At 50.9% G+C, this 12,097-nt stretch overlaps 1 protein-coding gene across 3 annotated transcripts in view; it reads right to left on the bottom strand.

Annotated features, from left to right (window-relative positions):
• Positions 1-2,552: 2,552 nt before the first annotated feature.
• Positions 2,553-12,097, bottom strand: part of MAST2 (microtubule associated serine/threonine kinase 2) — a 135,113-nt gene continuing 125,568 nt past the window's right edge. For 2 of the 3 annotated variants that reach the window (XM_008566433.1, XM_008566434.1), the window contains 13 exons: positions 10,122-10,254; positions 9,207-9,372; positions 8,570-8,671; positions 8,181-8,303; positions 7,932-8,041; positions 7,448-7,599; positions 6,920-7,203; positions 6,628-6,822; positions 5,651-5,877; positions 5,326-5,448; positions 4,753-4,889; positions 4,430-4,623; positions 2,553-4,133 (listed from right to left, as the gene is read on the bottom strand). In XM_008566433.1, coding sequence (XP_008564655.1) covers positions 2,611-4,133; positions 4,430-4,623; positions 4,753-4,889; positions 5,326-5,448; positions 5,651-5,877; positions 6,628-6,822; positions 6,920-7,203; positions 7,448-7,599; positions 7,932-8,041; positions 8,181-8,303; positions 8,570-8,671; positions 9,207-9,372; positions 10,122-10,254 — 3,469 coding nt within the window. In that variant the 3' untranslated portion in view covers positions 2,553-2,610. The remainder of the gene's footprint in view (positions 4,134-4,429; positions 4,624-4,752; positions 4,890-5,325; positions 5,449-5,650; positions 5,878-6,627; positions 6,823-6,919; positions 7,204-7,447; positions 7,600-7,931; positions 8,042-8,180; positions 8,304-8,569; positions 8,672-9,206; positions 9,373-10,121; positions 10,255-12,097) is intronic. The other variant, XM_008566435.1, reaches the window with a different exon arrangement.

Genomic DNA, 12,097 nt, shown 5'->3' with positions numbered 1-12,097 from the left:
ATACTTCACAGTCAGCATATTGAGTGCAGCACTGAATGCAGGGTCACCACCCAGCCCTGGTTCTCTTTGGTTTATATTTCAGCAAATGGAAATATAATTTATCTGGTTATGTATGTCAGAAGTGTAGTCGTCATCCTTGATAGCCCTCTGCTTCACATCTACATAAAACCCTTCATCAATGCATATTAATTTTACCTTCTAAATATCAGTCAAATCATCACTTCTCATTTCACTGCTTCATTACCATCGTTAGCCTTAATACCAGAAGGGCTCTCTTCTTCCGTTCTTGCCCCCCACAAATCCATTCTCATTATAGCAATGAGTCATCATTTCACAATACAAATCTGAACCTGTGTAAAACATTAAATAACTTTCAGTTGCCTTTAGGGCAGATTACAAAATTCTTTGAATGGCCTGGCTTTTCCCTGATTCAATTTCTCTTCATGGCTCTGTCCCCTCAGCTAACCCCAGTGTCTTGGGCCTTCTTCCATTCTCAGTCTGCACGTTCCCTGGATAGTCCTCATCTCCTATGGCTTTCATTACCATCTGTTTCCTGACAGCTCCTAAACCTGTGTCCAGCTTCCCACACTTTCCCTCCTTCCTTCCCGAGTGGGGTTACCTCCTCACTGTTGGTGTCCTAGTTCTGACCACCATAACAGGCCAGTATTCCATTCTCTTTCTGGTCTGCTTGCTCCACTCAAGTCTCTACACTGCAGCCAGTGATCTTCCTAAAACATAAGTCTGATGATATCACTCTCCTGAAGCTACTTTTCAGAAACTCACTCCCCTCAGGATAATCCAAGTGTTTCTCAAGGACAGCATCACTGGCATGTGGGGCTTGCACTGTGCGTTAAACGATGCCCAGCATCTCTGTGTTCACTCCTCCCAACCCCATTCCCAAACCCCTGGGAGGGCAGTTCCCATGAAACACTGCAAGATGTTTTGCCCCCATCCCCCTTCACCTATGGTATGGTGCTTCTGACCAGATCCTGACATACAGGAGGCACTTACCCCCTTAGCCATCCCTCTGCAATCCTCCAGGCAATGACCTGTGACCTGTCTTTCTGATGCCCAGTGTAGACAGCCCAGAGTCTGCTGTCAATGAATAACTGAAGGAAGGAGGAAGTAAAATCAAGAGAGGACTGGAAGGCTGAGGGCCAGATGTCCCTGAAGGTGGGTTCTGTCACCATGGCAAAGTGTGCCCTCTGGTGGCCAAAGCCTTCCCTACGCAGGGCAACAAAGAGCTGTGGGGGTGCATGAGGCACCCAGCCAGTGGCCCGGAGGCATCTTCCTGTCTCCAGACCTTTTGAATTCTCCCCTTCAGACCTAGGCATCGGATTGTGGGACAATCAACACAACAGTCAGTGCAAGAAGTTTGGCATGTCCTGTATCACTATGGAGGCACTCCACCAAGCCCCACTTCCTATCCTGTGGATACCACCTCTTGACTCCTCCATCATCCTGGTCCCACTTATGTCCTCCCCCTCCCTTCTACACTACCCATCACCAAGTGCAGTTTTACTCATTGAGGGCTGCACACAGCAATGTCCACCTCCTGTGCTGAGGCCTACCTGACAATAACCAGGGAGGCTCCCTGGCCACCAACTCTAAGGTCTTATTACTAAACACAATAGACAACTTTCTCGTTTCATCTCACCTGATCTCAGAATTTTTTTTCCATTTCTTTCTTTTTCTTTTTTTGGGCAGTTGACTGGTATGGGCATCTGAACCCTTCACCTTGGTGTTATAGCATTTTATCAAGTAACTTCTCCCTCCACTTTAAAGCTCTTTCCTCTTGGATTTTATGACTCTTCTGTCTGCTTCTTCTAAGTCTTCTTTCTTTGCCTTATATGTTAGTATTCCCGAATATATCACTGTTGATACTTTGATGGCTCTCATTTCTGTCTAGTCTAGATTTCCCTCCTGAGTCCAGACCCACGCATCCAGTTACCTTCTGGGTGTCCCACAAGTAGTTCAAATTAAGTACACAAAAATTAAACTCTTTACCTCCTCCCACCTCTTCTCCTCATTTCTTGGCTAAGAGGCACTTCAAGTTAGGTGATAAATGTGAGTTCTAGTCGAGACCTAGGTTCTAATCCCAGCTCTGCCCAAGCTGTATGACTTTGGGCATAAAAGCCTAAGTGCCCTCATCTATAAAATAGGAATATTAGTCCCCACATGGCCTTCTCTGGTTCCCCATCACCTAAGTCTAAACTCCTGGAAGACCATTAGATATGGTCTTGCCTAACTTGACAGATCTATTTCCACTTTGAATTATTTTTGGTTCCTTGAATATACCAGAATATTGTATATGCTGTGCTTTGCCTGGACATGCTTGAGCTGACCCCAACACTTCCGTATCTAGCAAACTACCTATCACATACTCTTCATGTTTGAGCTGAGATATCAGTCTCTGAAAAGTCAAACTGGGTTAGGCACCCCTTTCCTGAGGATGAAAACTGTCTTATTCACCACTATATTCCCAGAAGCAGCACAGGACCCAGAGTTACATGTGTATTAACTGCAGAAAAGAAGCAAGCAAAAGACATAAAGACGGTTTCCAGGAGCGTGTATTACACAGGTTTGAGTGCAAAAAATGGCAAATGACTACTATGCTTGCTTTAAAAGCTCGTCTGGTGCCAATGCCAAGTCCTGATGCTTTTGATGGCCCCCTGGTTCTCGGCCCCTCCAGAGCAGGCAGGGCTCCTGGGTTAGCGAGCAGCCTCTGTATGCAAGATCCTGTCTTCTGTCACCTGAGGCATCCGGCACTTCGGTGATGCTCAGGGATGTCTCCTCTTTCTCTACTTGTGCATGTTCAGGCTCCCATAGCCAGCTTTGGCTGGAAACCTCACAAGGTGGATGGGCCAGCCCAGGGGCACTGGATTGCCAATATTTTCCCTCCTGCCTGGGAGACAGGTTCTTAGAGTAGGCTGGAGTTGTGGTTTCCAAATCCTGGGGGTTAGCTAGCCCACCTGCCTTTGTTGCCTTTCTGCTTGGGGATGCTCTGTCCGGACCCTCAATAAGGAATTTCCAGGACCATGTGCCTGGCTTCCCCGAGGTGGAGGCAGCAGCAGAGCAACTGGGGGGTATGAGTCCTGAAGAGCCGGGACAAAGTGCTGTCAGTGCCTGGGTGTGGAGGTGCTGGGTCTTCCAGCAGCCTTCAGGGGCGGTGGGGTCTGTGGGTCCAGACCTACCCAAGCTAGGGGCAGGTGAAGAGGAGCTAACAGCCTCCTCAAAAGCTTGTGGGCTCCCAAGCTTCTTCTGGGGGACACCAGGACCGTCTATTTTGGGAGGTCCCAGGGTGATCTCTGTCAATAGGCCCAGGGCCACTGGGCCTTGGCTCCTGGGGTCTTTGGGCAAGAAGGTATCTTCTCCCCCACCCTCTCCTGCTCCTCTGGAGGGTGGATTCTGGCTCATTTCTGGCTTACGTGCCAAGCCTGGCTCCCGTACACCCTGGCTGTTCTCAGCCCCCTCATCGGTGTCATCCTCTGAGGAGTCTACCTCCCGGATAGCTTCTTGCTTCTGCAGTGACTCTCGTCGTTCAGCTCGGTCCTGCCGGAGTGTACCTAGGGCCCATGATGAAGCAGGCTGCAGCACCCCCTTCCCTGGCAGTGCCCCCTTCCCAGATAACACACCCCTGGTCCCAACTACCTCCAGAGGGCTGACTTCCCTAGGTGGTAGTTCCTTCTTTAGCTCAGAGTGAGGCAGGTCAAGGCTATGCTTGCGAGAAGGGGCTAGCTTCTTTTCCGAAGCAGCAAGTGCAGCCGCCAGTTTCTCAGCTGACTGTACTCTTTTAAGTAGTGGTGAGCGGGGTGGCTCTGCACTCTTGGGTCGTGAGAGTTGCCTGCCTAGGGGAGGCGACAAGTGAAACTTGGTGGGAAAGGCCTGGGTTCCGTGGCCAGAGAGGGGCGATGGGGAACGCTGAGGTGAAGCTGCCGGTGGTGGTGGTGAAGGGGTATGGGCCAGTGGTGACAGTGGGATGCTGCCTGCTGACTTGCGCCGTGGAGAGCGGTACTGACGCTGGAGCTTGGGTGCCAGACCATGTAGAGAGCTGGGCCGTGTGTGCCCAGAGCTTGCAGGGGAACTGGGCACACTGGAGCTGGGGGAGCTGCTCTGTGATGAGTTTCCCCCCACTTTGTACAGACAAACAGACAAATAGACAAAGGCAGAGAGGTATTAGCTGTTAGAAGTGACTGAGGGGCAAGGCAGGACTTAGCCCTGAAATGTCCCAGGATTGTCCAGAATACCCCAACAGTGGACCAGAGCCCAGACCCCCTTCCCCCATCAATTCCTTTCTAAGACTGCTAGATCCTTCAGGTGGGTGGGCTGAATAAAAGATTTAGAGTGGGACCTTGTGAGAAGCACAGAGGGCTCAGGCACTTTGCTATTTCCCAGGGGTTATCTCTGATATGCAGGGAGTCCTTCATACCTGAATGCACAGCATCGGGGGTCACCCGGTAGCCCTGAGTGGGAGATCGGGGAGAAAGGCTGTGGCTGTGTGTGGGAGAGCCTGGCCCACTCTCCCCTGATGACAAGGAGCGGTTAAGGGAAGAAAGGCTGCGGCTGGTGTGGAGCAGGGATGCCTGCTTTGTGATCTTCCGGAACAGGGAGCTCCTTTTTCTGCTGCAGAGAAAAGGGTCAACGGCTGAGTTGGTGCATAGGGCAGAGCACATGCTAGGCCCAGGGACAAGGTACCCAGCACATACTAGCACCTACGTGGCTCAGAGATCTTCTGGACTAATCCCAGCTCACCTTTCTTGCCCATCCTTGCCCCGGCTCCGCTTGCTTCTTCGGGCCATCTTGGCCTTGTAGCTGCCCTTCCGAGCTGGACCCACTTTAATGGATGTATTCTCCAGAGGAGTTGTTGAAATAGACACCTTGTTTCCACTCTGGGGAGCAGAGCATGAGGCCTAGGCTAAGGTGGTGGCTGTATTCTTGCCCTTGCCCCTATCCTGAGCATGGCTGTACTACAGCTCCAGCTTTTGCCCCTGCACCAACATGTCTGAACCAGAGACCTGTCTTCCCTCTTCACAGATTAGGAAATGGCTCCCATTGTAGCTCCAGAGTGATTTGGGGGTGGGAAGATAGAGAAGAGGCTCACCTGTCCTGTTCTCCCATCCTACCTCCCTGGGCCTTGGTCAGTGAGGGAGCTGCCTTCTAGAGAAAACCCTCTGCTATGCCATACCCAAGTTCTGTGTATACCTATATAAGTCCTCAATGTCAGGTGTGTATGCGCCCAATTCACCCACTTCTCTGTGGCCAGTCACAGACTCATGAGGCTGGGGTCATTCAGGAACCACAGCAGACAGCATCCCCAGCACTAACCTTCAGGATCAGCTCCACCACCTCCGTGTGCACCAGCCCATGCACAGGTTCTCCGTTCACATGGGTGATGAGGTCTCCCTGACGAAGCCCTGCCTCACTGGCAGGACCTCCATCCTCCACGTGCTACACCAGGAAGAGAACAGTCCTCAGTCTGGGGCCTGAGCATGAATCACGGGACCTGATTCTGCTCATTAAGCTGTGACCCCCTTTACCACCCCCCTTTGACCCCTGAGGGTAGTGTGGGCAGGGACAGCCAGGCTCCATGAAGGGAAAAGTGGAAGAGTGATGAAGATGGGAAACAAAAGGTCTGGGTGGCCAGACATACCCACACCATGTGGTGCACAGTGTAGACATCTGAGTCACCCATGTAGACGCGAATGGCCCGCAGGGTGAAGCCATACTTCTTGCCAGCTCGGTGGATGATGATGGGAGGCCTCAAGCTGCCGAGGGCTGGCAAGAAGTCCCTGCTTGGGGAAGAGTCCCTGGATGACGGGTTGGACGACTGGGAATGTGGGGACATTGGGCTGGCCAATGGAGAGCAGGTGTGGTGTTCTGTAGGGGGAAATGTCAGGATTTAGTGCGTCAGAGGGCCCTGGCACAGACAAAGCCTGAGCCCAGGTGCATCTTCCCTACCGCCCCTGACCTGTACAGCCCTCTCATGTGCCCAGACCCTCCCAGACCCCCAAAGAGAGAGAGAGAGAGAGAGAGAGAGAGAGAGAGAGAGAGAGTGTGTGTGTGTGTGTGTGAGAGAGAGAGAGAGAGAGAGAGAGAGAGAGAGAGAGAGAGAGAGAGAGAGAGAGAGAGAGAGAGAGAGACACGGGAGTGGCAGCAAACATTTACATATATATCAGGGACACAGAAGCTCTTCATCATACATATTCAAATGTCACAATTATCCTATGAGCTAGCCACTATTAATATTTACATTTCTTGATGAGGAACTTGAGGGTTAGAGGAGTTAAGCAACTTTCTCAAGGTCAAGAGCCATTTAATAATGGAGCCAGTATTTGACTATCGGCTCTCTGTTTCAAATCTGCAATCGTTACTTGGTGCTAGCCTGCCTTTTGGTGCGCACATGTGAGCACACACACGCACGCACACACACACACACAACTCCAGATGCCAAGGCACACCTTCAGAGACCTCCAGCTTCATAACAGAGGGACACACAGTCTGTCAGATACCTGCTCCTCAACATGTGTACACACACACACACACATGCCACATGCAGACCCCAGCCACAGTCCCACAGATTCCAAGGCCCTTCCTGTCAGTTTTTTCGCAGCTCCCTGGGGGCCTCACCCGCAGGAATGAGGAGGGAGAGGGCTGTGGCTGAGGCGGACTTGATCACTTTGTTGACAGGGCGAGCAGTGCGTTTCTCTATAGAGTCCCCAGAGAGCAGCCGGTGGCGGGCCCTACGCACAGCCAGGTCGCTGATGGCCTTGGCTGCAGCTCCCTCGGCCAGCTGTGGGGTCCCATGGCCTTGGGTCTCCATGGCTGTGGGCCCAAGTGAGCAATCAGACTGTGATGCAGCCGAGCCTCCGCCCTGCAGAATCCCCTGAACTAGGCCCTTTGGTCACCCACTGGGCCACACCTGGACTGGAACCACCACTCTGGCCAACAGGTTCCTCATACAGCTTCAGCCGCTGCTCCACTGGCCGCTCTGGGACAGGACCAGACACCCCCTCTCCAGATGAGGGTGTCAGGAGCCATATACCCTCCTGCTGCTGCCTCCTGGGCATGCTGCTGGTCTCCTCAGGGCCCTCAGGGAATCGAGGCATATCTAGGAGGCCTGAGCAACGGCGTCGCACTGTCATTGGAGGGCTGGAGTCACTCTCTGTGTGGGATGACTCAGACACTGACAGCCGCTTCCGCAATCTGTGAGACACAAGGCCTGGGGTGAGATGGCCCAGGCAGTCGCCCTCCTCCCGCCCAGGCTTTCCTAGGGCTACACAAGGGTTATAGCAACACAATGTTTCTCTCAGACATTCCTCCAGGAGCTGCCCTTGTTCATGCTCCCTCACTGCCACCAGAACTCCTTCCCACCATCAGTCTTTCCCAAGATCTGTGACAACTGAGAGATGGCTGTACTGCCAACCCTGGGTGAGCTCTAGGTGCTCACATCTCAGGGGAGCCAATGACCCAGCTCCGGTCTCGGCCCTTCAGCCCTGGCAGGCCATCGGAGCGGTCCTTCTCCTCACTGAGGCTGCGCTTGGTGGAGTGCGGTGTCTGACGCTCCTCAAGCAGTGAGAGCCGCTCCATGCTACTGTACACCTGTGGGCACAGGGATGTGCTGGGGACGGGCTCTGATGTCTGAAATCCAGAAACTTGAACCAGTCCTCTCCTTCCCTCCCCGCACATCCCAGTTTAATACTTGGGGAAGCAGTTACTCTGCTGGTGTGACCTGGCCTCAGTTTGCTATCTCTGCCAGCAACTGCAGTGGTTCTGGAAGCACCAGCTGTATGCAGCCCCAGCCCTCTGCTCCCCTTTTCCTAGAGGTGGCCCTACCACCAACTCCCTGAGCCTGCCCCAGTGTGTCCCTTGACGGGTCGTATTCCCCCCGACCTCCAGCCTGTCCTGCCCAGGCTGGGCCTCTGCCACCGCACCTTGCTGAACCTTGGAGAGCAGGAAGAGAACTGCCGGATCTCAAGGTAGCCATCCTCGCTCACTTCCTCCTCGTCCTCCGAGTCCACATGGTGGTATCGCTCTGAGCGGGCTGGGCCAGACACACACGAGTCTCCTTTAGACCCTATCAGACCTCAGCAGGGCCCTGAAAAGTTGCTCCCAATGCCAAGTTCAGGGTGCACAAGTGTTTCTGAGCGAACAGGGAGGACCCCACCCTACTGTGACCTTACTGTCAAAGTAGCTGGTATCATCTTCCGACTCCAGTTGAGGAATAAATTCAGCCTTCTGGCGAAGAAGTCCTGTCCAGTCCAGACCCATAAAGAATGGGTGCTGCTTCACCTCATAGGCACTGCCTGTAGACAGGGAGGGCATGGCAAGGGGGTGGGATGAGTTGTGTGGAGTCCAGGTCAGCAAGCCAAGTGAGAAGCCAGACCTCATGAAGCTAGGCCTGGAGGCCTCAGCTCAAGCACCTTTCCTTCTCTGCCTACAGGGAGCAGGGCAGAGTTTCAGGATCCAGAGGGACTGTCCACACCTGGAGCCTGATCCTCCAGGGTTCATGCACTCAGCCTCCCTTCCCCCTTTTACAAGTGGTGGGAAAGATTAGTGGGGCCTGTCCTACCTGTACCCAGTCTCTCCAGAGGGTTCTGGTGGAGCAGTTTGGAGGTGAGGTCCTGGGCGTCTGGAGGCAGTGCATCATCACCCTCAGGCCACACAATTTCATCTGAAGTCATCAGGGGTGAGAGGGAAAAGGAGAATTTGTGGATAGAGTAGGGAGATGGAGAGGAGGGCTTCAGCATAATATAAGGAAGGGAGGCATAAAGGGCCCAGCCCAGAGCCCCCGAAAACCTTGCCTGGGATCCCAGTTCCTTAAAGTCTATAGGTCCTTCCCCTCCTAGGAGGTCTCACACCTTTGACCGTGGCTTGCTCTTTGATCCAGGGTGGGCATTGCAAAACAGTGACTTCCCCTGTCCTGAAGTTCCAGCTCACCTTGCCTTTATTCTCCAGACACGCGCACACTCACGGGATGTGCACATACACAACACATGAACACCCATGTACATAGGGAGATACATGAACACAAATAGAACAAGCTCCAGGGGACACAGAGTGCGTGTGCATGTGTGTATGCATGCAGACACACAGATACACGCACACCCGTAAGAAACAAGAACTCATTGGCTTCACAGGTGCATGCGTAAACCACATGTATGGATTCAGACTCTATCTCCCCATTGGGCCTGGGTGATAGTACCTACCACTGATCACTTGTCCAAAGAGCTCCTCTGGAGTGTCTCCAAAGAAAGGGACGCAACCCACCAGGAACTCATACAGGATTATGCCCATGGCCCACCAGTCCACTGGCTTCCCATAGCCCTGACGCAGGATCACCTCAGGTGCAATGTACTCTGGGGTCCCGCATACCTGGGTACAGAGAAGCAAGGCTGACTCAGCATCCTGAGGCACCTCACTGGCATGATGGATGGAGGGGTGAGGATGTTCCCACCTCTAGAGCAGAAAAGTCTCTAAATGAAGATTTGGCTCACCTTATTTAATGAATGAGATCAAGAAGAGCACCAGGGACCCAGAGTTGGAACTACTAGTTTGGTGAGTTTATGTATTTTCTAATTAACCAAAATGTCTAATTCTAGTCAGGAACCATCAACCCTGAGCCCATAAACCCCCTTCTGGCATCTGGTCCCACAATTTGTGTCTGCCCTCAAGCCTCGCAAAGACCAGACCCTACTAGTCACGCGACTACTACCAGGATTTGTAAATATTCACAACCTGAAATGTCAATTCAGGAAACATCCACAGGCTACTCTCAAGAAAATGGGCTACAGCCCAGTGGAAGTCTGGAACTGTGCTCTAAGAACAACAGGACCCAGGAGAGCTTTGCTCTTGACTAAGACTGGGAGGTTCAATATGGATCTCACGTGAAACTCTGTGAGTGTTAACAGTTATGTGACCTATTTTCTCCAAACTCTAAGAAGGAAGATGACTTTGGATTTCATCTAAATATGCAACCTATCTCAATGCTTCCCTAGAACCAAAAGGCAGAAAAGACAGGAATTCTCAATCTTCATATCCAGCTACAGGGCAAGCATGTGACCCCAAGACCTTATGTTGAGGCTTGGAATTCAACCCCCAGGGTCTCAACTATCCTTCCTTACCTGCTTGTCCAGGAACTCCCGAGCATCCTTTTCAATGTGGCCCTCGTACAAGTTTGTTGTCAGACTCATGAGGCCAATTTTAGAAAGTCCAAAGTCAGTGAGCTTGATATGCCCCATGGACGTAATCAGGAGGCTGGGAGAACAGAGAAACAAAATTATGGAGTTATCTCCTGGCTTTCCAACAGTGCTGATTTTAGTATGTGCCAATTTTCCCACTCAGCCTTCTCCAGGGTTACTGTGGGACATAAGAGGGAGACAGGCAGCTGAGAAAAAGCAAATAACTCTGGCTTTGTGGGTACTGTATTCTGCGTAAGCAACTAACCTGCCTTTTGCCTATTCCCATAACCCCATTTCTATTTAGTGCTCTAAATGTATTCTATACTGGGGGCAGGTGTCAGTTGAGGAACAGACTTTCTTCTACAGAGTTGAGATCAGCCTCATCCTAAAGCTGTTGCTCTTGCTACTCTTAGTCCGCTCTCCTCACTTGGGTGGCTCAAATAATCTTGCTCCTTGTCCATGGCTGGCCTTAGAAGGAGGGTTGGTTGGGAAAAACTAGGAATAAGATCCCTTTACTTGCTCTGCCTGAGCCATTTCATTTTGTGTCAAAGGCTTCACCCTGCCATGACTCCTGACTCAGTATCTCTGGCCCTGACATCTTTCATGAGATCCATGCCTACCCAGCTGCCCAGATGCCTTACAAGCACCACAAACTCAGCCTGTCCAAAACAAAGTCATACCTCCCAACGGGTTCCTCTTCTCAGAGAAAAACAATAATTTCAGTTATCTACTAGGCTCTGTAATAAATGCTTTAAAAATATTCTGGCCCTTGAAAGGTTTTCTAGAGTAGCTAACACAACAAAGGTAGGTATTATTATCCCCGTTTTAGAGAGGAGGAACACAGGCTCAGAGGAATTTAATTAACAAACTCAAACTCACAGAGTTAACAGGCAGAAGAGTGGCCACTGAACTCAGGTTTGTCTAATGTCAAAGCTACTTTCTACCACAGAGGCTTAGCATCCTGCACCAGCCCCCAGCTAGAAATCTGGAAGATATCCCAGCCTTCTTCTGCTCCTTTGCTTCCCTTTCCACTCCCAACCCAACCTTATCTGTTCCTTTCTACTTCCCTCCACTGTCCCCTCTCTTCTCCCTCCTCTCTGTTCTGGCACAGACATTGTCGTCCTTGGCCTGGTCTACTGCAGTAGTCTAACCATCTCTTTCCACTGACAGAGTGATCTTTCTAAACCTAAACCAAAATCTGAGCATGTCATTCTCTCATACCTTTGGTTAACAGGCCCTTTGAAGACTCTCTAGGACCCTTTAAATAAAACCCAAACTTAAATAGATAGAGGTCATGGTCACAGCATTGTGAATGTAATTAATTCCATGGAACTGTATGGTTAAAAATGGTTAAAATAGCAAATCTTATGTTTTATATATATTGCCAAAATAAAATAAATAAATAATAAAAAATAAAACCCAAACTTAACGAAAGGACGCTTGATGATCCAGTCCTTGCCTCTCTCTCTAGACTTGTCTCTTACTACTCTCCGAATGACTAATCTTACCTGTAGCCATACTGTACTACTTGTAGTTCCGGAACGGGTCACCTTCTCTCACACCTATGTGCCTTTGCACTTCCTTCCACCTTTTTCAACCTAATGCTCTCCAAGTAGTAGCTTATACACATATATTTCTGTCTCCTACACTAGACTTAAGTTCTATATGCCTTATTTAAGGGACTATATTCAAAACCCAGAATATAGTGCTTGGCACAGAGTAGGTGTCAGTAAATGTCAGGACACTTGTTCAGCCATATACTAGATGTGCTGCTTCTTTCATTCTTGCTTCGTTTCTTCAGTGGAGCTACTCAGTGACTCATTAATGTTACTGAAGCCTTATGATGCTCCTGCCAGACTTGTGGCAATAATCTTTGTATCTGGGGTGGTCAGGGTAGAGTATTAGGCCTAGATGGACAT

This window comes from Galeopterus variegatus, unplaced genomic scaffold (assembly GCF_000696425.1).
Source record: "Galeopterus variegatus unplaced genomic scaffold, G_variegatus-3.0.2 Scaffold242, whole genome shotgun sequence".
Taxonomy (NCBI): Eukaryota; Metazoa; Chordata; class Mammalia; order Dermoptera; family Cynocephalidae; genus Galeopterus; species Galeopterus variegatus.
The sequence above is the reverse complement of the archived record's forward strand: the minus strand, read 5'-3'. Positions and strand labels throughout refer to the sequence as shown.